Source organism: Setaria viridis, chromosome 1 (assembly GCF_005286985.2).
Source record: "Setaria viridis chromosome 1, Setaria_viridis_v4.0, whole genome shotgun sequence".
NCBI lineage: Eukaryota > Viridiplantae > Streptophyta > Magnoliopsida > Poales > Poaceae > Setaria > Setaria viridis.
In genome coordinates, this window is record NC_048263.2 from 21,700,582 (window position 1) to 21,727,124 (window position 26,543).

The 26,543-nt window shown below is 44.8% G+C and overlaps 4 protein-coding genes and 1 long non-coding RNA gene across 8 annotated transcripts; all 5 read left to right on the forward strand.

The window, feature by feature from the left end:
• The first annotated feature begins 281 nt into the window (after nucleotides 1-281).
• Nucleotides 282-2,153, forward strand: LOC117850934 (cytochrome P450 CYP73A100). The gene has a single exon (XM_034732824.2). It carries the CDS (start codon nucleotides 399-401, stop codon nucleotides 1,995-1,997), a length of 1,599 nt encoding a protein of 532 aa, XP_034588715.1. The 5' UTR covers nucleotides 282-398; the 3' UTR covers nucleotides 1,998-2,153.
• Nucleotides 2,154-2,338: 185 nt separating this feature from the next.
• Nucleotides 2,339-9,452, forward strand: LOC117850982 (uncharacterized). 3 transcript variants are annotated; one of them, XM_034732883.2, is made up of 4 exons: nucleotides 2,339-2,497; nucleotides 6,609-6,773; nucleotides 7,328-7,424; nucleotides 8,788-9,452. In XM_034732883.2, exons 2-4 carry the CDS (start codon nucleotides 6,609-6,611, stop codon nucleotides 9,042-9,044), a joined length of 519 nt encoding a protein of 172 aa, XP_034588774.1. In that variant the 5' UTR covers nucleotides 2,339-2,497; the 3' UTR covers nucleotides 9,045-9,452. The 3 variants fall into 3 exon arrangements, with proteins under 3 accessions (XP_034588774.1, XP_034588769.1, XP_034588782.1); XM_034732878.2 differs by lacking the exon at nucleotides 2,339-2,497 and adding an exon at nucleotides 4,765-5,073; XM_034732891.2 differs by lacking the exon at nucleotides 2,339-2,497 and adding an exon at nucleotides 4,765-5,073 and having other exon boundaries at nucleotides 6,616-6,773.
• A 1,786-nt stretch (nucleotides 9,453-11,238) lies between these two features.
• Nucleotides 11,239-14,742, forward strand: LOC117850943 (uncharacterized). 2 transcript variants are annotated; one of them, XM_034732835.2, is made up of 6 exons: nucleotides 11,239-11,616; nucleotides 11,716-11,866; nucleotides 12,295-12,555; nucleotides 12,951-13,032; nucleotides 13,701-13,894; nucleotides 14,265-14,742. In XM_034732835.2, exons 1-6 carry the CDS (start codon nucleotides 11,372-11,374, stop codon nucleotides 14,565-14,567), a joined length of 1,236 nt encoding a protein of 411 aa, XP_034588726.1. In that variant the 5' UTR covers nucleotides 11,239-11,371; the 3' UTR covers nucleotides 14,568-14,742. The 2 variants fall into 2 exon arrangements, with proteins under 2 accessions (XP_034588726.1, XP_034588734.1); XM_034732843.2 differs by having other exon boundaries at nucleotides 11,239-11,604.
• A 4,195-nt stretch (nucleotides 14,743-18,937) lies between these two features.
• On the forward strand, nucleotides 18,938-19,686 carry LOC117854859 (uncharacterized). The gene is made up of 2 exons (XR_011897170.1): nucleotides 18,938-19,242; nucleotides 19,333-19,686. It is a non-coding gene; the product is annotated as an uncharacterized lncRNA (long non-coding RNA).
• A 2,049-nt stretch (nucleotides 19,687-21,735) lies between these two features.
• Nucleotides 21,736-24,949, forward strand: LOC117850922 (pentatricopeptide repeat-containing protein At2g03380, mitochondrial). Its single transcript, XM_034732815.2, has 2 exons — nucleotides 21,736-23,943; nucleotides 24,632-24,949. The coding sequence occupies exon 1, from the start codon at nucleotides 21,796-21,798 to the stop codon at nucleotides 23,608-23,610; it is 1,815 nt and encodes a 604-aa protein (XP_034588706.1). The 5' UTR covers nucleotides 21,736-21,795; the 3' UTR covers nucleotides 23,611-23,943; nucleotides 24,632-24,949.
• Nucleotides 24,950-26,543: the final 1,594 nt, after the last annotated feature.

The following is a 26,543-nucleotide window of genomic DNA, read 5'->3' on the forward strand; positions in this document are numbered from 1 at the left end:
CGTCTCCCAACTCTGACCATGACACCACACACACACACACACACGAGCACCGGAGCACGAGCCCCACCAGCGCGGCAGCGCCCAACCCAACTCCTCCCCACGCTTCCATGCACCTGCCCTCGGCAGCCAACCCAGTTTCCGTGCCTCGGCGCACACGGGTTTCCGCACGAAACCAAGGAATTCCCCCTGCGTCGCCTCGCACCGGTACCGCCACGTTTTCCCACTGCCACCAACCGGAGCTCGACCGGCGGCCGGCCCCGGCGCTATATAGCCACGCAAACCCAACAGCCGAGCAAGCAGAGCCGCCAGTACAGCAGAGCATCCCCAACCAACAACACACTCACATCGCGTTGCACAGCAAGTGATAGCAGTAGCAGCTGCAGCGCACAGCGACAGCAATGGCGGTGTTCGCGGCCAGGTTCGCCGTCGCCACGGTCGCCTCCTTTGCCGTGCACTGGCTCGTCCACTCCTTCCTCCAGTACCAGCACCCCGCTCTCGTCCTGCTCCTGCCGGTCGCCGTCTTCGTCGGCATCGTCGCGACGGGTAGCGACAGCAGCGGCGCCGGGAGCGCGCCTCCGGGCCCGGCGGCCGTGCCGGTGTTCGGCAACTGGCTGCAGGTGGGCAACGACCTGAACCACCGCTTCCTGGCGCGCCTGTCCGCGCGGTACGGTCCCGTGTTCCGCCTCCGCCTCGGCGTGCGCAACCTCGTCGTCGTCTCCGACCCGCGGCTCGCCACGGAGGTGCTCCACACGCAGGGGGTGGAGTTCGGCTCCCGCCCCCGCAACGTCGTCTTCGACATCTTCACCGCCAACGGCGCCGACATGGTCTTCACCGAGTACGGCGACCACTGGCGCCGCATGCGCCGCGTCATGACGCTGCCCTTCTTCACGGCGCGCGTCGTGCAGCAGTACAGGGGTATGTGGGAGGCCGAGATGGACGCCGTCGTCGCCGACATCTCCGCCGATCGGGCCGTGGCCCAGACCGCCGGATTCGTCGTGCGCCGCAGGCTCCAGCTCATGCTCTACAACATCATGTACCGGATGATGTTCGACGCGCGCTTCGACTCCGTCGACGACCCCATGTTCGTCGAGGCCACCAAGTTCAACTCCGAGCGCAGCCGCCTCGCGCAGAGCTTCGAGTACAACTACGGCGACTTCATCCCCATCTTGCGCCCCTTCCTACGCGGCTACCTCAACAAATGCAGGGACCTGCAGACCAGGAGGCTCGCCTTCTTCAACAACAACTACGTCGAGAAGAGGAGGAAGGTCATGGACACACCCGGGGACAAGGACAAGCTCCGGTGCGCCATCGACCACATCCTCCAGGCGGAGAAGAACGGCGAGATCACGCCCGACAACGTCATCTACATCGTCGAGAACATCAACGTCGCCGCCATCGAGACCACGCTCTGGTCCATCGAGTGGGCGCTCGCCGAGGTCGTCAACCACCCGGACGTGCAGCGCAGGGTCCGCGACGAGATCAGGGGCGTGATCGCCGACGACGAGCCCATCACCGAGTCCAACATCCACAAGCTCCCCTACCTGCAGGCCGTGATCAAGGAGACGCTGCGCCTCCACTCCCCGATCCCGCTCCTCGTCCCGCACATGAACCTCGAGGAGGCCAAGCTCGGCGGCTACACCATCCCCAAGGGATCCAAGGTGGTGGTGAACGCCTGGTGGCTGGCCAACAACCCGGAGCTGTGGGAGAAGCCCGAGGAGTTCCGGCCGGAGCGGTTCCTGGGCGAGGAGAAGGCCGTGGACGCCACCGTCGGCGGGAAGGTGGACTTCAGGTTCCTACCGTTCGGTGTGGGCCGCCGCAGCTGCCCCGGGATCATCCTGGCCCTGCCCATCCTAGCGCTCATCGTCGGCAAGCTCGTGCGCAGCTTCGAGATGGTGCCGCCCGGCGTGGAGAAGCTCGACGTCAGCGAGAAAGGCGGGCAGTTCAGCCTGCACATTGCCAACCACTCTGTCATCGCTTTCCACCCAATCTCTGCATGAACTACGAGCGCTAGCTGCGGGTCATGTCTGCAGATGAAACTTAGCCTGCACGATAACTTTCGGTTTTGATTGGTATACGGGTTACAGAATTTATTTTGAGTCTTTCTCGGATATGTAATTTGGAAATTGAAATGTTAATGTCATCATTCATACTAATTTGAGACTGAGTTCTGCTCTATTTCCCGCCACCACTCCTTTGTTCCTCCACAGTTTTGGTAGTTCGAGCATCTAAAAAAAGTCCATTCGTCATGACCGGCTGGCCCTTTGAGCCCATTCAAGCATCTTAAAAAGGCCCACTTGCGCTCGACACCGGCGCCTACCTCTTCCAGCTCCACCTTTGCGACTCCAACCTCACCACACAGGGACGCGGCGCCGCCGTGAAGGTGCAGCCCGCTTCAGACGGTTGCTGCCGCGCTGCCGTCTTTCTCCTCCTGCCTCTAACTGGAACCGGCGTGGGAAACGGAGATCCATTCGGATTGGATCGATTTCTTCCTTCACCAGTGAGTACTCCCATCTCGCTTTGATTAGTTGGCTAGTTCAAATACATGAGTTTCGTTCTGCTCTTTGTTGAATGCTCTGAGGCTGCGAGTAAATCAAATCAAGGTCTTGGTTCCCAGTCAGCTTATTACGCGGTACCGTAGCAATCTGATCCGGCCATCCATCCACGGTTCGATTAGGATCCTCTTCAGCGCGCACGAGATCTTAGGTCACCCATGGTAGGAATTCGCAGTTGTAAGCTCGGCAGGACTACCACACTACAATTTGTACACGCATACAAAATCTGCTGTGCAGTTTTGACATGCCCAAGCAAAGACAGATGTACCTGCTAACCATTATCAAACGGTTATATTATCCTATTACATGATTTTTAAATAAGTGTAGACTTTATTTCAAATAAAAAAATAAAGTTCTCTTAACTACTTGTTGAAACTAACAAGAACAATATAATCTTCGTATGTTTTGCGAGTAGTTGTGTTTGTTTAAATATATTTTTAATTTTTTTGGCTAAAATATATGTTCCACGGGTTACCACACATTTTGGAAGATATCATGGCAACTTCCAAACTTTAGCGATAAGAAACTCGCTCGTTGATTATCTTCGTCGAAAATTTGATAGATCACAGTATAGCTGCCCTAGCCAAATTAAAAATAACTAGTACTTCTATAATATTATATTTAAAAAATGTTCACTTTCTTTTTTAGTAGCGACGATATTTTTGTTAAAAAAATCTTTTATCTAGAACCATCATTAAAAAAATCTTTATATTATTTTTATATTATCTTGAAAGAAGTGTACATCTATTTGATTTCAATGATATCCTAAAAGTATCCTTTACAAGGTAAAAAGTTTTAGAGGTGAAAACCCGGCATATTATGTTAAGGTAATACTTAAAAAATTAAAGATCAAATATTTCTATCAGATTTGGACCGCTCGTGCTCGCTGCACGCTCCACCCTTGTTGCCATACGCTGGCGCCTGTGCTTGTTGCGGCACCCCATGCACAACTTCCCGCCGTGGCTTCTCGTGCTCGTTGCGAGCGCTCATCCCTACCGCGTCCACCACTGTGGCTTATCGATGTCGTCTATCTCCACAGCGCCCTGCTAGTGGTTGTCGACTTCGGGAAGAAGAAGAAATAAAAAAACTAGCATTTCAAAAATATTAATCTTTGTTTTGAAAAATGTTGAATCTGTTCACGTAGCCTATGGAAAATTTGACTTTACTACTTTCTACCAAATATTAATATATATTTTGAAAAATGTTGATTATATTATTTTCGAGTATTATTTTGATTTTTTAAAGTTGTTAAATTTGTCACGTTGAAATATTAATTTATTTTTTATTTTTAGCCTAATGGACTTTAAGGGTGCGTTTGGTTTTGGGACGACGTGGGTCGAGTAAGAGCCAACCCACTTTTATGGGTTGGAGTGAACCCAGCTCGTGTTTGGATGAAAAAGATGGAGAGGGATGGATTGAACCCAATCTTTAGTTTGGTTGAGGAGGTTGGGAGGGTTGGGATAATGTCCTTTTAACACCGTTAGTTGTGGCCCCACCTATCAGTCGCGGGGCCCACCTGTCAGCCTCTTCTTCCTTTTCCCCCTCCCTTCCATCTTCCTTCCTCCTCTCTCCTCCCCGGCTCCTCCCGGCCACCGGCGCGCCGGCCCCTGCCGGCGGCTCCCTGCGTCGCCGGCCCCACCTCCCCTATGCCGCCTCCTCCCCGGACCGACCACCCCCGCGCCGCCCCTTCGCCACCCCCACTCCCCGCGCCGCGCCGGCCATCCTCCCTCTCCTGCGTTGGCCGCGCGCCGCTCATCCCTCCCTCCTCCTGCGTCGGCCGCCGGCCGCTGCCTCTCCCTCCCTCTCCCCAGCCGGCCTCCGCGCGCCGCCCTTGCCTCCGCCCGGCGACGCCCCTACCTCCGCCGCTGCCTCCACCCGTGCGCCGCCCTGCTCCCCCGCCCAGTGACGCCAGCTCCTTCCCGCCACCACCGCCTCCTCCCCGCTCGGCGACGCCGGCTCCTCCCCACACCGGCGGCGACCAAGGGAGGCGCGCGGGCGAGCGCGAGACGGAGCCGCACGACATCCACCTGGATCTGCGCGGTCCATCCATTTTGGAGGAATCCGCTCGACCCGAATCAAGTGGGAATATTCTCATCTGGGTTGAACCTGTTCCACATCATTTTTCAACTAAACGTGAGATGAAGGAGGTCCAACACAGTAACCAAACGCCCCTAAAATTACGGGGTCTTTCCCCTCTCTCCCACGAAATCGGTCGAACCGGTTCGCGTGCGACGGCGTCTGCTGCGGTTCTCTTTCTCCCCGCGACCCATCTCCTCCCTTCGCTCCCCCAGCGCCCGCCGCTCTCCACGCGGTCGGCCCCTGGCGTGCGCCGCCCTCCACGCTCCCCTGCCCAGCTGCAGCTCGAGTCCGGCTGGTGCGGCAGCACCCTCCCTTCCCACGACTTCTCTGTTCTCTCTCTCGGCCCCGGTCTTCCTTTCCTAGCGGCGACGACAGGGCGAGTTGCGCTGCCCGTTGTTCGTCGAGCGACGGGCGCTTCGCCGGCGACGAACATCCGCCAGGGGTATGCCTGCCTATTCCCCTCCCTTCCCATCCTGCTGCGCGAAATCAAACACCCAAACCCCTAACGTATGGTATTCGTATTCGGATCTGACCATGATTTTACCTACTAAATTCGATCTTTTTGCAACAGTTGTACACATGTACACCCATGTCCTATACTGGGTCCGCCCCTGACTCGTAGTGCTGTTGATGTCAGCGAAGGTTCTTTGGTGCTATACACGAATACAATCTTTTAGGAGCTAGATGCCCAATTTTCTCCTAATTCTGTTCATTTTGTTCCAATGGCGAAGAACTCTTTTATTTGTGCCGTTTTGCCCTCATGGAAATACTTTTAGTGCAAAACTGGTGTGGATTAGGCCAACTTGTGGCAGTTATTTTTAATCTCTAGAGGGACTTTAGCGTAGTCTACTTCCTCAGATGATGTGATTCAGATCTTATACTCATCCACATGACGTTCTCAAGTTTCTCAAAGAAAGATTTAAAAATAGTAATGGCTTATTTGCAGACAAGTGCACATATGTCAGGGCTGTTTCACCCCACTGGATTCAACCAAGGAACAATTCAAATTGCTATCATATTCATTAACCACTTTGGCTGACCACATTCCTTGGTTATGAACCTATAGTAGTATCCCAACCCCATGATCAGCAAAGGTTCCAGCTAAACTAGCGCAGTTGCTTTTCGATGATTTCTGATTCAGGTTAACTGAGTTTTGTTAGTACTGAAACTAAGCTTAGGAAATGAGAAATCCTGCTCAATCAATTCTTAAATATGTTCTTCTTTAGCTTTTGGAATCCAAGTGAGGATCATTAGAATAGCTCATGATCGTGGTACTGATAAAACACTCCACTGGCTAAAAGTAGGAAACTTTTTGCCCGATTACTTAGCACGTTATGGCAGGTGGGTGCTCATGGGAACCTCCACTCCCCGATCCCGCTCCTTAAATCAAACGGTTATATATGCCTGAGTTGTTAGTAATTAACTACGTTATATTTGTATTCATTGATAAATGTCTTGCCATGGAAGTATATCTGGTGCAAAAGGTCCCCTTAAATCCGAAAACAGAACTTTTAGACAATCTTAGACAAAACTAGACAAAAAATTTTGAATCAACATTTTTATTTCTTAGAAAAAATGGAGAGGAGAAAGGAAATTACCGGTTATTGGAGTCCACACCTCCACACCCCAAATCTGGTGCCTAACAACTATTGATGTGGGTGTTTATGTAGTTCTTATGGTTATGAGGGCTATTTAAATCTCCAGTTCAAACTTGAACTAGACCAGTTCATGTATGTCTTGGATCTCACTGAGGAATTGGCTTTTGCTGGTTTGTTGCATTAAGATTTGCTGCCTTGATTGTAGATTCGCTAAAAGAATCTAATAGTTTGAACAAACAGTTTGAGTATATCACTTTTGTCTTCTTTTTATAGTGTAATTAACAGTTTAGCATTATCTAATTTCCCATTTTCTTTACATGCTGTTTTGCAGCATAAAAAAAATATATGTACACTCAGCTTACTGCTTGTTTTGGGATAGATGGCAGGTGGAGAGCGAAGGACAGTGTTTGTCACTGTGGGTACCACATGTTTTGATGCTCTTGTCATGGCGGTAGATTCTCCAGAAGTGAAAAAGGCTTTATTGCAGAAGGGTTATACTGATCTTCTTATTCAAATGGGCCGAGGAACATATGTTCCATCTAAGGTTGGTTGGATTATACTTCTGTATTAGATTATCAAAATATAATTCCTCTCTGTTATGCATTCATGGCAATATCTACTCTTTTAGGAATATTCATTCATGACTAGTACATAACTGGTGATTTATTAAGTTACACTAAGTGACAAAGCAAACTGGAAACACTCCTTAAGTTAAAAGATAAACTTGATTTTATGAAAATTGATATCATGTGAAGTGTTTTATGCAAATAATGATTCTGGTGTTTTATGACAAAAAAAAATCAAACTATGGTTGTTCCATTGTTCATGACATGCTTTTTGTCATACATCCAACTTGATTCAGCAGCTGCTTGCTTTTATCATATTAGCCTTGCTTTTCCTTTTTTTAATGATTCATTTTAGCACAGCACGCATTTTTTTTCCTTCATAGGAATAATTGCTACGTGCTTCCTGAAATATTCATGCAGTCCCCTGATTTCCCAAAAGAAAAATGTAGTCTACATGTTTATTGGGGTATTTCATGAATTGGCTTCCAATTCTATAATACAATTAATAGTATTTATCTATTCTGGATTACAGGTCTCAGGAGATGCAACTCTTCAAGTTGATCATTTCACATTTTCACCAAGCATTGCTGACAATATGAGAACAGCTTCCCTAGTTATCAGCCATGCAGGTACTTATGGTGTTTTCCTATGGTGGCAAATACGTAAAGGGTAATGAAATGTTTTTCATGGAATTTTATATCTTTTTGCCTAAAGTTGAAACTGCCAGCTGGATGCTATTGAATTTTCCTATAATTTTCAGCTAGAATAGTAGTTTATACCTAAAAGTATATATAAGAAGAAACAACATAGTTCTTCTATTTGTATTTTAGAATGATGAGCTAAAAATCTTCTGATATATGTACCGGTCTATTGTATGCTATGGACCTGATCTTTTTCACTACGTCCTGTTTCATATTGTCCGATGAAGTGGTTGAGATTTGGGAACCATCGATCTTTTAAATATGGAAGAAAAATAATTAAATAGTTAAGGACTACAACTCCTAGTGTTAAGAATCATGATTCTATGATCATTAAAGAATAAAGAATTTTTTGAAAGAAACAGCGAGGGAAACCCCACTGTGGATTAAAGAATAAAGATTACTGGGTTACCATAGAGGCCTTAGCATTTATAAAAGGAGATTACAGGGAGAGCCCTCTCCGTTTAAGCGATTGTCGCGGGAGCGTGGTCCAGGTACGTTGAACTTGAGCAGCAGTGTCTCGTTCTGTTATCATCTTCTGGTTCCTTCCAACTTTGATCCCCGTCGACCACCATCCAACGCCCAACCTTCCTCATGGCTTCCGGTACCATCGCAGCCCACCACACCACCCCTGGCCACCACCTACTGGCACCCATGCTTGCATAGATACAGGGGAGGGAGGAAAGGAGGCATGCTCATGTTTGCTCAGTAGCATGAAGCAGGGGCACTGGAGCTGCAGTTGCATGGAGCAGAGCATTGCCATGGTGTGGACATTGTTAAAGCACCTCTGTTAGGTGCAAATATAATCTGTCTTTATCACTAATAATTTGCATAAGTACTATTCTGCAGCAATGTACAACAAGTTCATGGTAGTATCAGTTTGGCGGAATAGCCGTTTTCGTCCTCAAACTATCAACCGAGGCTCAATTTCATCCCTGATCTACCAAAACGACTGTTTTAGTCCTTGAACTTCCTCGTGGTTCAACATGGCGTGACATGATAGGACGAAGGACGAAATTGAGCCATGTGAGGAAGTTCAAGGACTGAAATGACCATTTCGGTAGTTCAGGAACTAAATTGAGCCTCGTTTGATAGTTTGAGGACGATAATGGCTATAAGGATCAGCATGGCTGCCCTGCTGCAACTTGAGTGGTTGTGCATCATTGAATGTCTTGAGCACGAAAGTGATATATCTTGTCGAACCTTATGATTGACTAACTGATTTTGTGTGTGGAATATCTCATTGGTGTATATTATTTATTGTTTAGTTTCTCAAGATTTAACTCTCTGGCAGGTTCAGGAAGCATATTTGAGACGCTACGACTAGGCAAACCTCTAATCGTTGTTGTAAATGAAGATTTGATGGACAATCACCAAAGTGAGCTTGCAGAAGAATTGGCTGAGAGGAAGCACCTCTTCTGTGCACGCCCACAAACATTGGGAGAGACCATCCGAGCAATGGACCTAGGGACGCTCGTTCCTTATGTGCCAGGGGATGCCAAACCAGTTGTCACCCTGATCAACAAGTTTCTTGGCTTTCCAGTTGACTGACGAGTGAAGATAGGCGTTAACCCCGTTATTTGTTTCAAACAAAATGGATTGACTGACATGGCGATTGCTGATGATTCAATATTGTTGTACAGTGATTACTGATTACAAGATAATAGCAAGATGATCTTTCCTGGCATTGGGCCTAATTAGGGACACAAGGTTCATGTCATGTGATTTTATTTCTCAACTGATTAACTGCACGGATATGTGGTTGTCACATACTCACAATCCATGCCAGCATTAGGCATTCATGTGGTGCTGGAGCTCAAAGCAAAAACTTTCATGCTTGGGGCTCTGTAAGAATTGAAAGTAATAACATCCTTGCGTGAAAAATATGTGTAAATTACGACCTGTTTGAGGACGGGATATTGATAAACCCACAAGAACATTCTGAATTTCTGATCTCCAGCGAATGTCTTCCAATGCTATGCTATTTAAGCTTCAGTACTTAACGGTTTCAGTGATGGAGTGAGTAAACTATACTGTTTGCAGACCTGAAATGGTGGGCTCTTAAAGACTTTCTTGATGGTGTTTAGATCAGTGCCATAGTGGCCGAGAACTTGCACTATTAACACCAAGCAGTACATTGTCTGGTACCTCCATTGTTGCTCCTAGTGTCTGCTAACTGTCCAACCCTTCCATTGAAAGGATTAAATGGACAAATAGCTAAAGTCAGAAACTACTTATGTTCAATGGCAACACTATGTTCTTTTAAAGAGGAGTCTATTTTACAGTTGTCTGATTTTCAGCTTTATATATACTATACATCTTTGAATTATTCAGACCAGCAAATTACTTCTATAAAAGTTACATGCGTTTTGCCTCATCTAAATATTCAAAAAAACAATTGCTGTTAAAATTTTGATTCTATTGGAATTTTGAGGTAAAGTTAAAAAAAAGTCTTGGAAGAGGAAAAAAATACGGCTAGCTTTGAATAGTTACCTTTTCTTCACTACGCTTTTCCCATTTTCCTTTTTATCCATCATTTGTTTTTATTCTTTTAGAGTTTCTGGTTTTCGTTTTTTTAACAATATCAAAACCAAGTGTTAGAGCTTGTCATTTTGGAGTGAGCTTTCCGTGATAAAATGGTACATTGTAAATTTGCAGAGATAGAATGTAGTACATTGTAGTTTTCCTTGCCCCACGGATCTTAAAACCAAACAAGTCCACTGGAGGTGTGAACATTGGTGAAAAAAGAATGCTTTGAAACTGAGGCCATGTTTATTTGAGCTTTCTGGCAGCTTCTCAGTGTGAAAAAGCAAGAAACTCAAACAACGAACTCCTCGTGCAGCTTCCAAAAAGCAAGAAGTTTAGAAAAACTGAGTTTATATGGGAAAGCTGAAAAGTTCAATTTTCTCAGCTTTTCGTAGCTTTTTGAGTCCATGAAGCTAAACACATCTTTTAAAAAGCTTGGCTTTTCAGGAAAAAAAATCATTACAGCTCAAACAAACTGCACCACAACAAATTTTCTTCAGTGGATAAACACTGCTCAAAATCTTAGAAGAGAGGGGAAAAAAGATACTATGCTCTTTCACATTGATTTTTCATTGTCTACACTTTCACCATGAGGTGATTGCACTCGATACTTTCTCAACGGAAATATATACTATTGCTTTCTTGACTTTGACCATTATTGTGTACACAACTGTTTAGGTTGATCATGCAAAATTTGAAGTGTTAAACTATTACTCCGTGTATGTTATGACAAGTAATGCCAATAAGATACTATGGTCATAGTTTATCACTCCCTTGGTTGTTTTATATTATTTTGCAGGTTATTTCAAATTTGCTTAATTAGGCAAAATCACTCGCCTCACAAGTCACAATAAGTGACGCATCGTAGATCTCTTTCCTCCCTTTTGTCCTTCCTGCAGATTCACCGCACGTTTCTTGGCCGATGAATCGAGCAGAAAATGTGTGAAACAGAACCTTTTGAAAGTGAACAGAATTTGTTGACATCCACTCCTTGTTTGAACTTGTACCAAATTTAATCTGGGCCATTACACGGAACCCTACAAAAAAAAATTATCAGTGCGTAAACACTTCCCCTCAGAAAAATTGAGAACATTATTCCTTCTCAGCCCAGCTACCCTCCCAAGTCCCACCTCTCCGTTTTCCTAATTTTCGCCGATCTCTCAATTCCTCCCCACCTTTTTCTTGGGTTTCTCCCCCATCACGTAAAGCACAAAGCCGCGGCCCGCGGACACAAGAAGAGCGAGAGGCAACGAACCAACCCGCTCGGCCGGGTGAGCGGCGCGTGTGGAGGAAGCAGCACACGCAGAGCGGCGAGACGCGGACCGGGTCGCCGTGACGAAGAGAGGAGGCCCATGAAGCCGCCGCCGCCGGAGGCGCTGCCCGGCGGCGCCGGCCTCTGGCGGCCCGTCGCCGCCGCTCGCGGGGGCGGATGGGCCACGGCCGCCGCGCTCCTCCTCGTCGTGGTCTCCCACCTCGCCGCCCTCCTCGTTCGCCGCCGCCTTCGCCGTGGCGGCCGAATCGCGCAGCCGGAGGCCGTCGCGGCGGCGCCCGCGCCGGCCTCCGCGTCCCCCGGCTCCGCCTCAGAGTTGGTTCCCCCGTACTCCTCTGATCGAGATATGCGCCTCTGGTTGGTCATTGCGGTGATGGGGCTTGGCTGATTCTGATTGTGCCATGTATTCCCCTTGGTTGATGCCAGGCTAGAGGGGCTCGTGACGGAGGACGATCTGAGGCAGCTGGTGGGCAGCCTCGGCGTGGGCGCGCGCGAGCCGGAGACGGAGGGCTGGGAGCACGTGATCTCCAAGGGGAACGACGATGTCTCCTACAGGGTCTGGTGCGACAAGCCCACGGTATTGCTAGCGCATCTCCCTCTCGCCTCGTTGTGAAACACAGTAATACTCTGGGAAAACTCACGTCCAGGCTCAATTGGATTTTGAGATTCTGGTTAGGCACCTCATATATCCGAATGGAATTGTTTTCACTTGTGAATTAAGGTGTGAAAATTACCCCTTAGGATGTTTACATTGTAATTCCTGAGAGTTCAAAATGGTTTCAAGTGTAACCGCGAAACATGTGTAGTCTGCTTCAATTTACTTGGGTCTTGGGTTGTTTCTCAATTCTATGATTAAATAATTGATGTTGTTATCATTGTTGTTGTGCTCTTACCATGTTTCTATTGACGCCTTTCATCTGTTATAGCCTTTCACCATCCAGTGTCAGTTGCAAATAGTTCATGCAGTCATGCGTTTCATTTCTGATGATACTTTTGTTCTTGCAGGCTGGTCCTCCTAAATATCTAAGTATTACAACATATGAGAGATGCTCAACAGAGCAGTTGAGGGACTTCTATATGGATAATGAGTACAGAATGGAGTGGGATAAGACTGTCACAAAGCATGAGCAGCTGCAGTATGATGAGAACAGTGGGGTGGAGGTAGGGCGAACGATTAAGAAGTTTCCACTTCTGACACCAAGAGAGTACATATTGGCATGGCGAGTCTGGGAAGCAAATGACAAGTCTTTCTATTGTTTTATCAAGGTTAGCTTCACCCCACCTTCCTGCTTATAACTTCAGTGTTTGAGTTGATGAAGAATGAAATAGATGAAGCTATAATTGTTGTATTGGACTGCAATCTAGAATGTCCATAGCTCATCTGGAGTTCCAGTTTCAATGATTTACATCATATGCTGAAAAAATTCAACCAGTACTCCAATACACATCCTCTTTTTTTATTGATCAAGCTGTTTTCCTTCATTGTGGACACATCACTGGAAATGAGCTAAGCTGGCATGCTTCTTTCATGCTTGAGATACCCTATATGTGTTGCATATGGCATTTCTGACAGCTGATTTTCCTTTACCTCTCTACTAACTTGGCGTTTTTTCTTAATAATGTTGCCTAATTTGCCATGCGTAAATTGTTAATCCTGACAGGAATGTGAACATCCTCTTGCTGTACGGCAGAAAAAGTTTGTTAGAGTGCGTCTTCTAAGATCAGGATGGTGTATCAGGAAAAGTAAGTGATCTTTGAATTTTGTGTAAGCCCATCTTTGTTCTGCCTAATCCTGTTTTTGTTTCACCCTGAGAAAAGGATTCTTTCAAGGAAAAACAGAAAATGACATGCAGATTCATTTATCATGTAGATGTAGTTGCTTGCTATCACATGATTTGTGTTATGAATAAAAAATGCTAGCCTCTTCTATTTCCCCAAATCCGTTTCGAGATTTAGTGCACTTAATATGCTTTCTCTCAGCACAAACCTTTACAGATATAAGTTATGGTGGCCTACTGGCCTTCACTGATATCAGTTTTTTTACTCAAGTGCTTGCTTTCTACAGGTTCTATCCCTACCCAAAATTAGAAAAATATGTGTTGAAGATTTTTTTCCCCTTAATTTGCAAAAAGACTTGGATATTACAATCAAAGTATCAAACCTGATGAGACATTCTTTGTTTGTTGTCAGAGTATATTGTTTCTGTTCCATTTCAGTTACTTTTTCTATGTGATCCTGATGATTTGCCTGTATCTTGTGCCAATTTAGTGTATATTGAAACGTGGAAACAAATGGAAGGACATTCCAGTTTTGCTTTACTTTATTTGTTGAAATATAATCATAATAAAGTCTCTAAAGAATTAAATCTTTGGGATACACATGTTTATGTTCTTTTCTATTTTATATTACAGTCCCTGGCAGGGATGCATGCCAAATCACAGTGCTGCATCATGAGGATAATGGAATGAACATAGAGATGGCAAAGCTAGCCTTTTCCAAGGGCATCTGGAACTACATATGTAAAATGAACAATGCTCTACGTCGCTATCCTCAGCATCGTAGTCCATCAGTATCGATCCTGACCATGCAAAGACTTATGAAGAAGGTGAGCCCTCTTCATTAGTTTAGTATATCAAAAATTGTGGTTTTTGTGTTTTCTTATGATGCAACGGAGGACACTTATGTGTTAGCCCTGTGATGAAACCTGTTATGGAATGTAGTTTTTGTGTCTGCAGCATCTCTGTTATCAAATTATAATTGAACTGCAGTGTTAGTGCAGGCGATGCTAATGTTTTTTTGAGATTTGAATATGTTTTGTAATGCCTAATGCTTGCAAGCCTATGTAAATCAATGAAGCCTTTTCTTTGAAAAATAAAGTTTGAATTAAGCAACGACATAATTTGAGTAGGCTACTTATGTTGCCAAGACCGTATTGTGTTAATGCTCTGACAAAGCTAAGTTTCTTTTCTTACCAGTTTCCCCAGGACTTGGAGGCTGCCATGAATGCAAGTCTTCCAGCTTCCCAGACTACAGCAGCAACTGTTGTTCCTTCAACACGGACATCACCATGCAAGCTACCAGGTAAGAAGTCTTCTCGGCAAATGATCGCGAGCGGGCTTCTGCTGGTTGGAAGCATCGTTTGCCTATCTCGAGGCCGATCCAACCTTGGTGCTCAGCTTGCGATGGCCTTGTTCCTAAAGAAGGCCTTCAAGCAAGAGAGAGAATCAGGTTCATCAACATCAAGGGGGAAAACAAACGTGACTAGATCCAGGCGGTAGCAGCAGTATTGGTTTAAGCCATGGAGACTACCTATTATTAGTATTAACGTGAATTAGAAAAAATGGCTACACTCTGCTTGAATGGATACTGATTGTAAAGAGTTTTTCCTGCACGAAATTATGTAAATAATCGTTTTGAAATAACTACAAATATGCACACGGTAAAATTTTGTTATTTCATCGAGTTGATGCGAATATGTTTTCCTGGAATATACTTACTACACAAGTCGGTATTTATAGTTTCGAACCACCGGAATCTGTGCTGTGATGTGTACTTAGTCAAATCTACCAATGTACCACTGGCTGATCGAAGCTTTCGCAGAGGTATAACCTCTGAAGGCTGATTTAATCGCAGGCATTTTCGCCAGAACGATCACTAACAATTTGCACAGCAAGGTTTTATCAGAGAGCTAAGTGTTTACGGTATGGTCAATGAAAAATCATTCAGAGATCAAGCAATCAACTGGAGCAGACTCAAAACCAGCACTGTCAATATTACAGAAGAAATTGATCTTCAAAGCTTACACACTAAAACATCAGTGCAGGACCTTAGGTCACCTCACAGTGTGGTCTTCCATGAGTCCGTCACTGCTTGAAAAGCAAAATTGGCGGCTTGGTGGTGTCCACACTCCACAGTCCACCGCAACGGATGGAATATAGATGCAACAGAGTGTTTTCTTCTCTACATACGGTACGGAAGCGGATTGAAACACTCACATGCAGGAACGCTGATCTTTAACCCACCCTATATGTCGATTCGGGTGGTCAGCTTGTTAGAGTGCGGAGCTGGCCATCCCGGGTCTATTCCCGTGGATCGTGCCCCTGATAGAGTGCGGGACGGACCGGTTGGGGTTTGAACCCTGATCATCATGCCATGTTCCTCAGGGTGGTAGGAGGTTAATCTACCATCTGACATCTGCTAACCCACCCTATAAATATCTTAAATTGGCTCGACATATTTTGGAGCTGAAAGATAATAGGAAAAAGTCCAATTTTCACCCTTCAATTATAACATAAGTCTGATTTTCAACCTATAACTACAAAACCAAACACAAAGAGCCATTCAACCGTCAAAATTGGATAAATTTGGACCTTCGGGGGTTTCAAGAGTGGTTTTGCATTTTCTAAAAATTTTTAAAAAATTAGGTTTAATGGAAAAATTCATAATTAATTCATTTCAAATAAGAAAAATATCAAATCGGTGCCAAAAAACTTCTAAAAATGTAACCTATCTATTGGTGTTATATTTGGAATTATTTGATTCTTAGTTGTTCATGTTCCTTATGTTTTATTATGAGCAATAAAATACTAGGAGTAGTAACAAATATGATGTAAACAACACCAAATAGAGTGCCAACAAATAGCCTACATTTTTAGAAAACTTTTTGTGGCAACTTCATATTTTTGGATTTGAATGAATTAGTTATGAATTTTTTTGATCAAATCAAAAAAAATTAAATTTCTAGAAAATGCAAAACCACCTTCAAAACCACCCAAAGGGTCAAATTTGCCCGGTTTTGACAGTTGAATTGGATTGCCCTCCCTGTCCGGTTTTGTAGTTGCAAGTTGAAAATCAGACTTCTGCTATAGTTGGAGTAGTTGGAGGTTGAAAATTAGACTTTTCCAAAGAAATAATGGAAGATTTAAATTACCAGCAACCACGGTTAAGTATCAGCTATCTTCCTTTTTTTCAACATGTAAGAATCTTTAAACTTGTTGCTAACATGATTTGGCTACCAGAAAGTGACATGGCCTTATTGTATCTGCTTGAGCCAAGACAAGCTTGGATGAAAAGTAGAGCACTCAACATAGTTTAGATAAAAATCATTTTAGCAAAAGAAAAGATAAAATCTTTAAATCCCTATAGTTTTCATCAATTCTATGCCACTGTTTCTTTCTAGAAAATATGGTCCTCCCTGTTTTTCGTTCCTGCATCCCAAATACACAAAGTTAGGGCCTGTTTGGCAGAGCTCCACGCAGCTCCAGATCCTTAAAAACAGCTCCGCTCCTATTTTTTCCAGTCAAACGGTGCAGCTCCGTGAACTCCAGATCCGCAAAAAAATTGGATCCAGCTCCCAGATCCACCAATTCCACGGAGCACCCAAGGGGGTGCTCTCAAAACGCTGGTTTTGTAACCCCTCATGGAGTTGGTGGAAATTACCCACCAATGCCATCGATTACACACATCTCGTACCGGTTCGCCCTCTGTTTTATTTTCTCCGCGCCGCCCCTCTGTTCTTTCATCCGACGCCTTGTCCTTCTCCTCCCCCGCCGCATCCAGCGCCGGCCGCCGCCTCGTCTCCGTCGGTGGCCGGACCGCCACCGGGAATGAGAAGATCAGATCCTCCTCCACCTCCTCCGCCCCCTTCATCTTCCAATCCGGCCCCTAGGGTTGGACTTTCACGTCCCGGCCCCATCACTGGCGCGCCCGGCGGCGGGAGCCTGGCCGCCGCGGGCCTGGGCGGCGCGCCCGGCCTGGGCGGCGCCTGCCGAGCCGCGGCTGGCCTGGGCGGCGCGCCAGGCCTGGGCGGCGCAAGCCTGGCCGCGGCTGGCCTGGGCGGCGCGGCCGGCCTGGACGGCGCAAGCCGGGCCGCGGGTGGCCTGGGCGACGCGGATGGATTGGTAAGAATATCTGATGATGATGATGATGGCGAGCCGAAATGCAGAAATGTTTCTTTGTTCTACTGGATGGGGATTCTCAGCTGTTGCTGGTTCAAGGCTGGGTGCCTGTACTGTCCCTACAGTTTTTCATCTGATTCCAAGCTGAACAATCAAGATGAAGGCCAAACCAGACATTTAGCCGCTTAGTTACCCATGGAATCTATTCATTTCTATTGATCTGTCCTAGTTGTCTAGGTTCAATGATTTGTTTTAGGTAGCTGCTGTTGCAATAGCTTAGCGTGATGGTAGTACCATCTGCATGACAGATGGATACACATTGGTTTGGTTTGTCTTTTATTCTTTTGCTTCTGTCACATGCTTGGATTTTAGTTCTGCGGAGTAGGCGGGTTCTTGTGATGATTGGTTATAAGTTGTCTATTTTGTGACGGGAATGAAACAATTTCTTCCAGGTTTGCTTGATCTTATGTAGAATGCAGTATGCTAGAACTTTGATATCTTTGTTCTTTAATTTGTGACCGGTTTCATATTTGCTAAGGAATAATATACCCTGATGATCAAAAGCATACAATTGCTCAATTTCATCGGCTTTGCAACACCATTTTTCTACTCATAACTAATTTGCAATTCTGCATTTTATTCTGTAGTGTCTGGGTAGGAGATATGAGCTTCTTCCATACCTAGTTATTTGTTTGTGCAACATTTGATCCTAAGGAAATCTTTAGTACACTCACAAGTCACAAGTGAGATGTGCTAGGCGTTAGAACATGCACAAGTGAGATGCACTAGCTGTTAGAGCACAAACAAGGGAAATGCACTTGCGGTAGAGCACACAAAAGGGGGATGCATCCATGGAGTTGGCATTGAGCTGGCATGGTGTCATTGTGCGGCTTGTCGTGAGGGGTAGTGCACATCACTTTGGTACGCAGAAACGGATACTGTTCACGTCCGTTGCTTGTTTAACAACCTATTGTAGGAAATAGTAGCATGTTTTTAAAACTTGGATGGTGTAGAGGTGTCCTTGTAATCATAGAGTCAAGGAGTAAAATTGTAGTCGTCCTTTTCAGATCATACAACACTGTTGTGCACTGCATGTTCTATGCTTTATATCAATACTAACAAGTTGAAAGGATTTGCCTATGAACCCTGAGTTAATTTTGAACTTTTTGCGACCATCACTTTTACAAATACTGCAACATTTTCGGATATCCAATAACACAACTATATCTAGACATTTGTCAGTATTATTATGGCTTCAAGAGGGGTTGTCCTCACTCACTATCATCGCTATCATAGTTCTGGCAGAGGGACTGGAGAACATTGGTTTGCATTGCAGGTTCACTCTTTTGTTCTGCTACTGGTGCTTTAACGATCCATTGTGGTGTAACTACATCACACGTCTAAACCTTGATATATACTTTCAGTTTTCTAAATGTGAACTTCTGAAATTGTGACTAGGAGTGTGTATTGCAGTATTACTACACATTACCATCACCCCAAAAAAACTCCATTTTAATCTACTGTTTGTGATAGTTGACTATTGGCAAATGGCATGTAGGACGCGGTGATCGGTGATGAGTTCCTGATGGCGTCGCAGGCATCTTCTACGCCGGTTGCGCAAGCTAGGAGGCGTGCTGCATCAGCTAACAAAAGGGCAAGGGATGATGAGGTATATTTTTCTTCCATTGTAGTCGAGCTGTTGTATAATAGAGTTGAAATTTGAACAATATTTTGGGGAAATCATTAATAGGGTGATCATATGGATTGGAATGATGGCTATACCACCATTGTTTGCAAGTTGTTTGCTGAACAAGTTAGAAAAGGAAATCGACCAAACACTCATTTGAACAATGTGGGATATTCCGAGGTGAAAGAAAGGTTTTTTCAGAGTACCGGTATCATGTTGAAAAAAAAGTCAACTTAAGAACAAGTGGGATAAGTTGAGGGGTGATTTGTCTGCATGGAAAAAATTAATGAGAAAGCAAACTGGTACTGGTTGGAACTGGGAGAAGGGAACTATCAATATGGACGCCGAGTGGTGGAAAAAAACAAAAAAGTGAGCACTTCTCGCATGGTATTTTGTTCATATATAGATTATATTAGTCTTGTATAATTTCAATTTAATACCTTTGTCAAACACTTTTAGGACATTCCTGGCGTGGGGAAATTTAAGAATAGGCCTCTCCAAAACGAAGATGAGTTGAAGGTGATGTTTGGAAACATCATTAATGAAGAGCAAGATCATTGGAATCCTATGAGTTCCAACCCCATCATACCCCCAAGCCAAGAAGCACCCAATCCTATGAGTTCCAACTTCATTGATGCCGAGGATGGGTTAGAGATGGGTGGTAACAATGATTTAGACAATGGCGATGAGGTCCAGGAGGTTTCTCCTTCCGTTGCCAATGCTAAGAAAAAAGTACATGTGATCCTTGATAAACCTAACAAGAAATCTAAGGCAAGCACAGCATTAGTTATACAAGAACACATCTCCAAGATATCAGATAATGCTTCCTCTTTTGTGGCAAGCAGGCAAGCTGGGATCACTATTGAACAAGTAATGGACCATGTTGCCGCATGTGGGGCTGCGTGTGGCAGTGATGAGCATTTTGTGGCAACTGAGCTTTTTGTCAAGAAAGAGCAAAGGGAAATGTTCATGACTATTCCCACCAATGAGGCTATGTTTAGTTGGCTTAAGAGGAAGTACGATATGATGTTTGCAAAGTGATGGCCGAGTGATTTGCCATCTTTTTTTTAGACATGTCATTTTTATTCATCTATGTCATATGGACAAATTTGTGATGTTTAATTTGTTGTTATTTTTTATTCATCTATCTTGTGTGGATAATTTGTGATGGTCAAATTGTTGTCATTTTTTATTCATCTTATGTTGTTATTTGGACATGTTATTTTTATTCTTGCAGTTGTCTAGTGATTATTCTAGTGATGAGAATGAGGAATTTTTCAAAACTATCCTAGGAGGTGCTATGCTTGCTCAAATATATGTTGATATGTTCCTTACTAAAAACCCTACAAGGACATCTACCACCAGTGGAATGGGTTTTATTTTGGAGACTTTGCACACTCCAGGCGAATGCCATAGCCAGTTGCGTATGAGCACAGAAATCTTCTTTGATCTTCATGGCTTATTGGTACAGAGGTATGGGTTAAAACCATCGTTGCACATGTCTACCGAAGAGAGTCTAGGAATTTTCTTATTTATCTGTGCGGGAAATGAGTCTAATAGAAAATGTCAAAATCGATTCAAGCACTCTGGTGAAACTATTAGTCGAAAATTTGAGAATGTTCTAAACTGTTTGATGGCCATGGCAAAGGATTTCATTAGGCCAAAAGATCCAAATTTTCATAATGTTCATAGGAGAATAAGGGATGATAGGCGAGCATATCCACATTTCAAAGATTGCATTGGAGCACTTGATGGCACCCATATTCGTGTTTCCCTTCCACCGGATGATCAAGTGAGGTATATCGGGAAGACAGGGATAGCCACCCAAAATGTTTTAGCAGTCTGTGATTTCGACATGCGGTTCACATATGTGTCAACGGGCCAACCAGGAGCTATGCATGACACAAGTGTGTTATACAATGCATTGAGTGTGGACGAGAAATTCTTTCCACATCCACCGCAAGGTAAAATTTATTGGAATAGTTATTTTACCATTATACGTGACTACAAATAAATTTATTTTTTGTCATCATTTGTAGGTAAATACTACGTTGTCGATGCGGGGTATCCCAATCGTCCAGGTTATCTAGCTCCATATAAGGGTGAGAGGTATCATATGCCTGAGTGGCATAGAGGTATGGAACCAAAAACTCCAAAGGAAAAATTCAATCGCATCCATTCTTCTATTCGAAATGTGATTGAGCGATCTTTTGGCGTATTGAAAATGAAGTGGCAAATTTTATACAAAATGCCGAACTACCCGATGTGGAAACAAAAAATGGTAGTTATTGCTTGTATGGTCCTTCACAATTTCATTCGTGAGCATAATTGTGAGGATTCAGACTTTGCTCGGTTTGATCGTGATCCTAATTTTGTCCCTACAATACCGCAACGGTACAATCCATTTGTAGTTCCATCGGATGGATCTACTTCAGAAGGCAGTGTCACTACAATGGATATTTTTCGCGATGAGCTGGCCACCAATCTTGCTCTTGCTTGGAGGTAGAATGTAATGAAGTAGTGAATTATCAAATTTATTTTCTATGTATGGACAATTATTTATGTATGAACAATTAATTTATGTATGAACGATTAATCAACTTCTTGGGAAAATGACCGGATGCATGCGTATATAAAAAAAACATGTCAAAAATTGTATTAGTGGAAAATACCAAGGGTATTAGTGGACAATCCAACCAAAAACTCTGTTTCTGGATTTGGAGCTGTTGTCTCAGCCAAACACTTTTGCTCAGCTCCACGGTGAGAACATAGATCCACGCTGGAGCTGCTCTGTAGTGGAGCTACTGTTTTTTTGGATCTGGAGCTGCGTGAAGCTCTGCCAAACAGGCCTTAGCTTTGAACGCAAACTCTGTATGCAAATCGGCGGCTAACGCATGAGCGCCGCTCCGCCGTCCTCCCGGCATGAGCGACGCCGACGCGGCCCCGGCGGCCGCCTCCCTGAACCACTGGAACCGCCTGATCCAGCTCGCCGCCGCGTCGGGCTCCTACGCCGACTGCCTCCGCCTCTACGCGGGCTCCCTCGTCGCCGCGGGCCTCCGCGGCGACGCCTCCACCTTCCCTTCCCTCGCCAAGTCCTGCGCCGCGCTGCGCCTGCCCGGCCTCGGCCGCGCCATCCACGCCCGCGCCTTCCTCTCGGGCGCCGCCGTCTCCCGCGACGCCTTCGTCCGGACCTCGCTGATCGACATGTACGCCAAGTGCGGCCGCCTCCCCGACGCGCGCCGCCTGTTCGACGAAACGCCGCGCTCGAGCAGGACGCTGGTCGCCTGGAACTGCATGGTCTCGGCGTACGGGAGGAGCTCTCAAGTCGAGGAGGCCGTCGCGGTGTTCAACGCCATGCGGCGCGCGGAAGTCAGGCCCAGTGGGAGCACGCTCGTCGGCCTTCTGTCGGGGTGCGCGGACTCCGTGTCCGCAAGGAACCTCGGCGTGTGCCTCTACGGGCTTAGCGTCAAATCAGGGCTTGATGCAGATTTGCTTGTCTCGAATTCGGTGCTCACCATGCTCGTCCGTGGCAACCAGCTGGGCGCTGCACGATCACTGTTTGATCGTGTGGAGAACAAGTCTGTGGTTACTTGGAGTGCAATGGCATCGGGTTATTTGCAAGCAAAGGACTGTATAGAAGTGTTTGATCTGTTCAGAGTCATGAGGGCAGCAGAGCAGAGTATGGATTCCGTTTTGCTTGCCAATCTGACCACGGCTGCTACGCTGTTTGGAAACCTGTTGGTGGCTAAGGCTGTGCATGCTCTTGTTATCAAGGGTGGTTTTCAGTGCCAGAATGATCTGGCAGCATCCTTGGTAAATTTGTATGCAAAATGTGGGGATCCTTTGGCTGCTAAAGAGATATTTGATTCGGTTCACTACAAGAACGCTGTGCTATGGACATCAATGCTAAATGGGTATGTTGAATGTGGTTGTCCAGATAAGGCCCTGGAAACATTTGATGCCATGCTGTGCGCAAAGGTGGAACCAAACAAAGCAACTTTATTAGCGGTTCTTTCTGCATGCGCTAATTTGGGATACCCTAATCTTGGCCTTCAGGTCGAGGAGCATGTCATAGCAATGGGACTGCAGTCAGATCTTCAAGTTTCTACTGGACTAGTAGATATGTACTGCAAGTGTGGGAGCATTCAGCATGCTAGAGAAATATTTGACAGTGTTTCTAATAGGGACCTAGCTATCTGGAGTGCCATGATTAATGGCTATGCTTGCAATGGAGAGGGCAGTGAGGCTGTCACCCTTTTCAGTGAGATGCAAAACAGGGGTGTTCGACCAGATGCCATTGTATTTACTCATATTCTAACAGCATGCAACCATTGTGGTTTAGTAGATGAAGGTCTTAACTGCTTTCATAGCATGGCAATGGAATACAGTATCAAACCATCTATCGAGCATTATATGTGCATGATGGATTTGCTTTGTAAAGCTGGTCATCTTAGTAGTGCTATGAAGTTTTTTAAGGAGATGCCTGTTCAGTTGCGAAACCAGGTTTTGGCTCCTCTAATTAGTGCACACAGAGCTCATGGTGTCGATTCATCCATAGAGTTTGTATCAGAGGAATTGCTGAATCTGGACTCCCAAGATTCTGGCCACTGTATCCTAATTTCTAATATGCTCAGTTGCTTAGGTGAGTGGAAGAAGGCCAGAAATTATAGGAGGATAATAAGCAAGCAAGGATTAGTCAAGAAACCTGGGTGCAGTTACATTGAGCTGGGTGCCTAACAGATGCCAATGGTTCTTTCAGGTTCTCAATTAAGGTGGGAGGATTGATTCTTCTTATGAACTCAAGTCCAATCTGTATTTCTGATATTATAAACTTACAAGTTACAACTAATGAGATTTAGTATGATGCTGGAATTTGCATCCAACCATTGATTTGGTGTGACAAAATGCAAAGATAGTGCAGAACACCAATCAGGAGACGATGCTCTGGAGTGGGGCTTAATGAGGGTAATGTTGAAGGGCATTCCCAATGTTAGTTGCTGTTGGTTGTGATCCTTTTAACAGAACACTGCAAAATAACATTTCCATATCTACCCACAGTTGCAGCATATGGTAAGGTCTTGCACATGAGTTGCATGAAAGTTAGATTTCATTTTTCCATTTGATGATTATCAGACATGGTACCTTGTGGATTCAATAATCAATATCTTCACTCTGAACCTATTTTTTGCATTTTAGGAACTTCTGCAATCCCTTAGGCCTTAGACTCACTGTTAACTCAGTTTAAGTACTATATGGTTTTCAATTAACTCGTAGCAAGAACCAACGTTGCATTAAGGAATAAGCAGTACAGCATTTATAGCAAAACAGGATTAGTTATCAGCTTCTGTGTTACTTATTGAGAATACATTAGCTGCCAAACTCTTGCTTATGTTCTCTCTAATGGATGGAAAAATGTGCCTGTGAAAGGGAGCAATTCGTCATACAATACTCTTTCTTTGTGATATTGAAATGGAAAAAAACCCCTCCTGTGCCCCTTTCTTTTGTAATAGAACCTGTAGGATCACACCTGACCGAAGGTAATATTTTAACTGGATCAATAACTGTACAATGAAGGTCTGTAAAACAGAAAAATATTGTGGTCACAACTACAAAGTATATTAAACAATTAATTGTATTGATAGAAAACCAGAAAATGCTCCATGTGAGTGTTAGATAAATAATGAGACATCTCATCCAGTATTTGTACATATTGGCTCACTCCAGCTATGAAACTCATGTTTTCATTGTCCCCACGCAGCATTTCCTTCTAGGGAAGCTGTGGGGCTGCAGGTGTATACTGTCCCATAATTTAGTCCTGTTGAGCCAAAGCAAGTCACCGTTGTGGAGGTAAATATTCTGACAGGTTTCTCAGGCTCTCCAGCTTTTCAGGTCGATGGTTGCTTCAAGCATGTGATGAAGAAAATGTCAAGGCTTGATATACTTTCTCTAGTTTCTTTTCTGTATCCCTATGTAAATACGCAGCATCATTGTATAGCCAAAGGTTTGTTCATTTAGGAACTGTGAAGAGATTCAGCGATGCACTTCTGGAATGTAGGTTACCAAAATATTTTTAATCTGTCTTTACGTGTCCCCATGCGTGCAATCTTGTGATGCAGTGTAGAATTGAACGAAACTATTCCGTCCTTGCTGGTGACGTGCATGATCAAACGTTGGAGCAGAGGTGTCGTCCAAAGAGGCACTAGAAGGAGAGAGAATGTCATCCCACCCATGCCAAACGGTCGAGCAGAGGTGCCAGGCACTCAGACAAAATCTATTGCACCTGTGGCTCAAGTTAGCTCCCAGAGCTAACAGTTAAAAATATTTTCCCCACATGATGCGGTGAAAAGCTGGGTAAGGTAGTAATTTATTCCGTGTGTGGCCCCACAGCAAGGTGCTGAACTTTGCAAAACGTTAGAGCACATCGGAATAGGATAGCACCACCTGACATGGCAGATGATAGCTCATCTTCCCATATTATACCTTAAAGCTGTCCTAGACACTCTACTGAGATTTTATCGCCCAAACTCCGTCCATAGATCGCCATCACCATCGTGGTTAGGGCACCACATCAGCTCTCGCGTTGTTCATTCTCCAGAGCCCACCACAATCTTGCTTCAGGATCTAAATCACAAGAGGAGGTGATAGAAATTTAAGAGCACCTCCAGCATCATCTACCCCAAAATACTCTCTCTCTCTCTCTCTGCTTATCAATAAGTATTTTTACGTTTGTGAGACTACTATTGCATCGTATTATAAAAACTCGTACCTAATACCTTCGTTGTCACGTCAACCCCACATATCATCAAATTAGCAATATTTTTATTCTCATCCCGACCTTTTCTGATCCGGTCCACATCAGCATCCTGTCTCCAATCACCCCCCAACCCTAACCCGCATCAGTGAAAGACAAGTGCACATTTCTTCTTATCTTAGTTGTTCATTGTTCTCGCTCGATATTCATACAGCATGTTGAATGTTTTACCTACTCAAGATTCTCTCAGGGTAGAGCTGTCGATCCCAAAATGAATAATCCGAATAGACCATGTGATCACATCAACATGTGAAAAATCAATGTGCCGTTCACATCTCAAGCTCTCTCATCTCCATCATTTCTCTCCCCCTCTCCCCCTCGCTCTCGTGTCTTCGATGGGAGACGGCACAGCAGACCCCGAACCTGTGAGCTAGGGACTCGAAGGTGGTGGCAGTCTGTGAATCTACACTCGGGGGCGCCAAGCTAGCTTCACTTGCACCTTTAGCTTTCGCAGTACCGCAGGATGCAATTCCACGGTGGCACAGGCCTACCCCAATGCATGATTAGTGTCTACGCAACGCAAGCTGGTAGCTGGTCGTGGAGCGTGGCCTGTATTAAGGATCGAAACCCACAGGCATGGTGTGGCGACGGTAGAGGTAGGCTAAAGATTCTTTTTCTCGTGAGATATCATTTACGAAAAATACGAGTGAATAGAGTAGTGGGATGAATCCTCTTAAGTTGAGCGAGAGGGAGGTGTGATCATAAAAAAAAATTGGTAATGAATATGGGGTTGGTATACTAAAGCACCTCTCTAATAAAAAAAAACTGTATCTCTAATCACCAAAACAACAGTTCTTTTTAGTATTGGTAACGAGAACATGTAATCTATTAAAGTTGCTCAAATGGAAAATGCATCTTA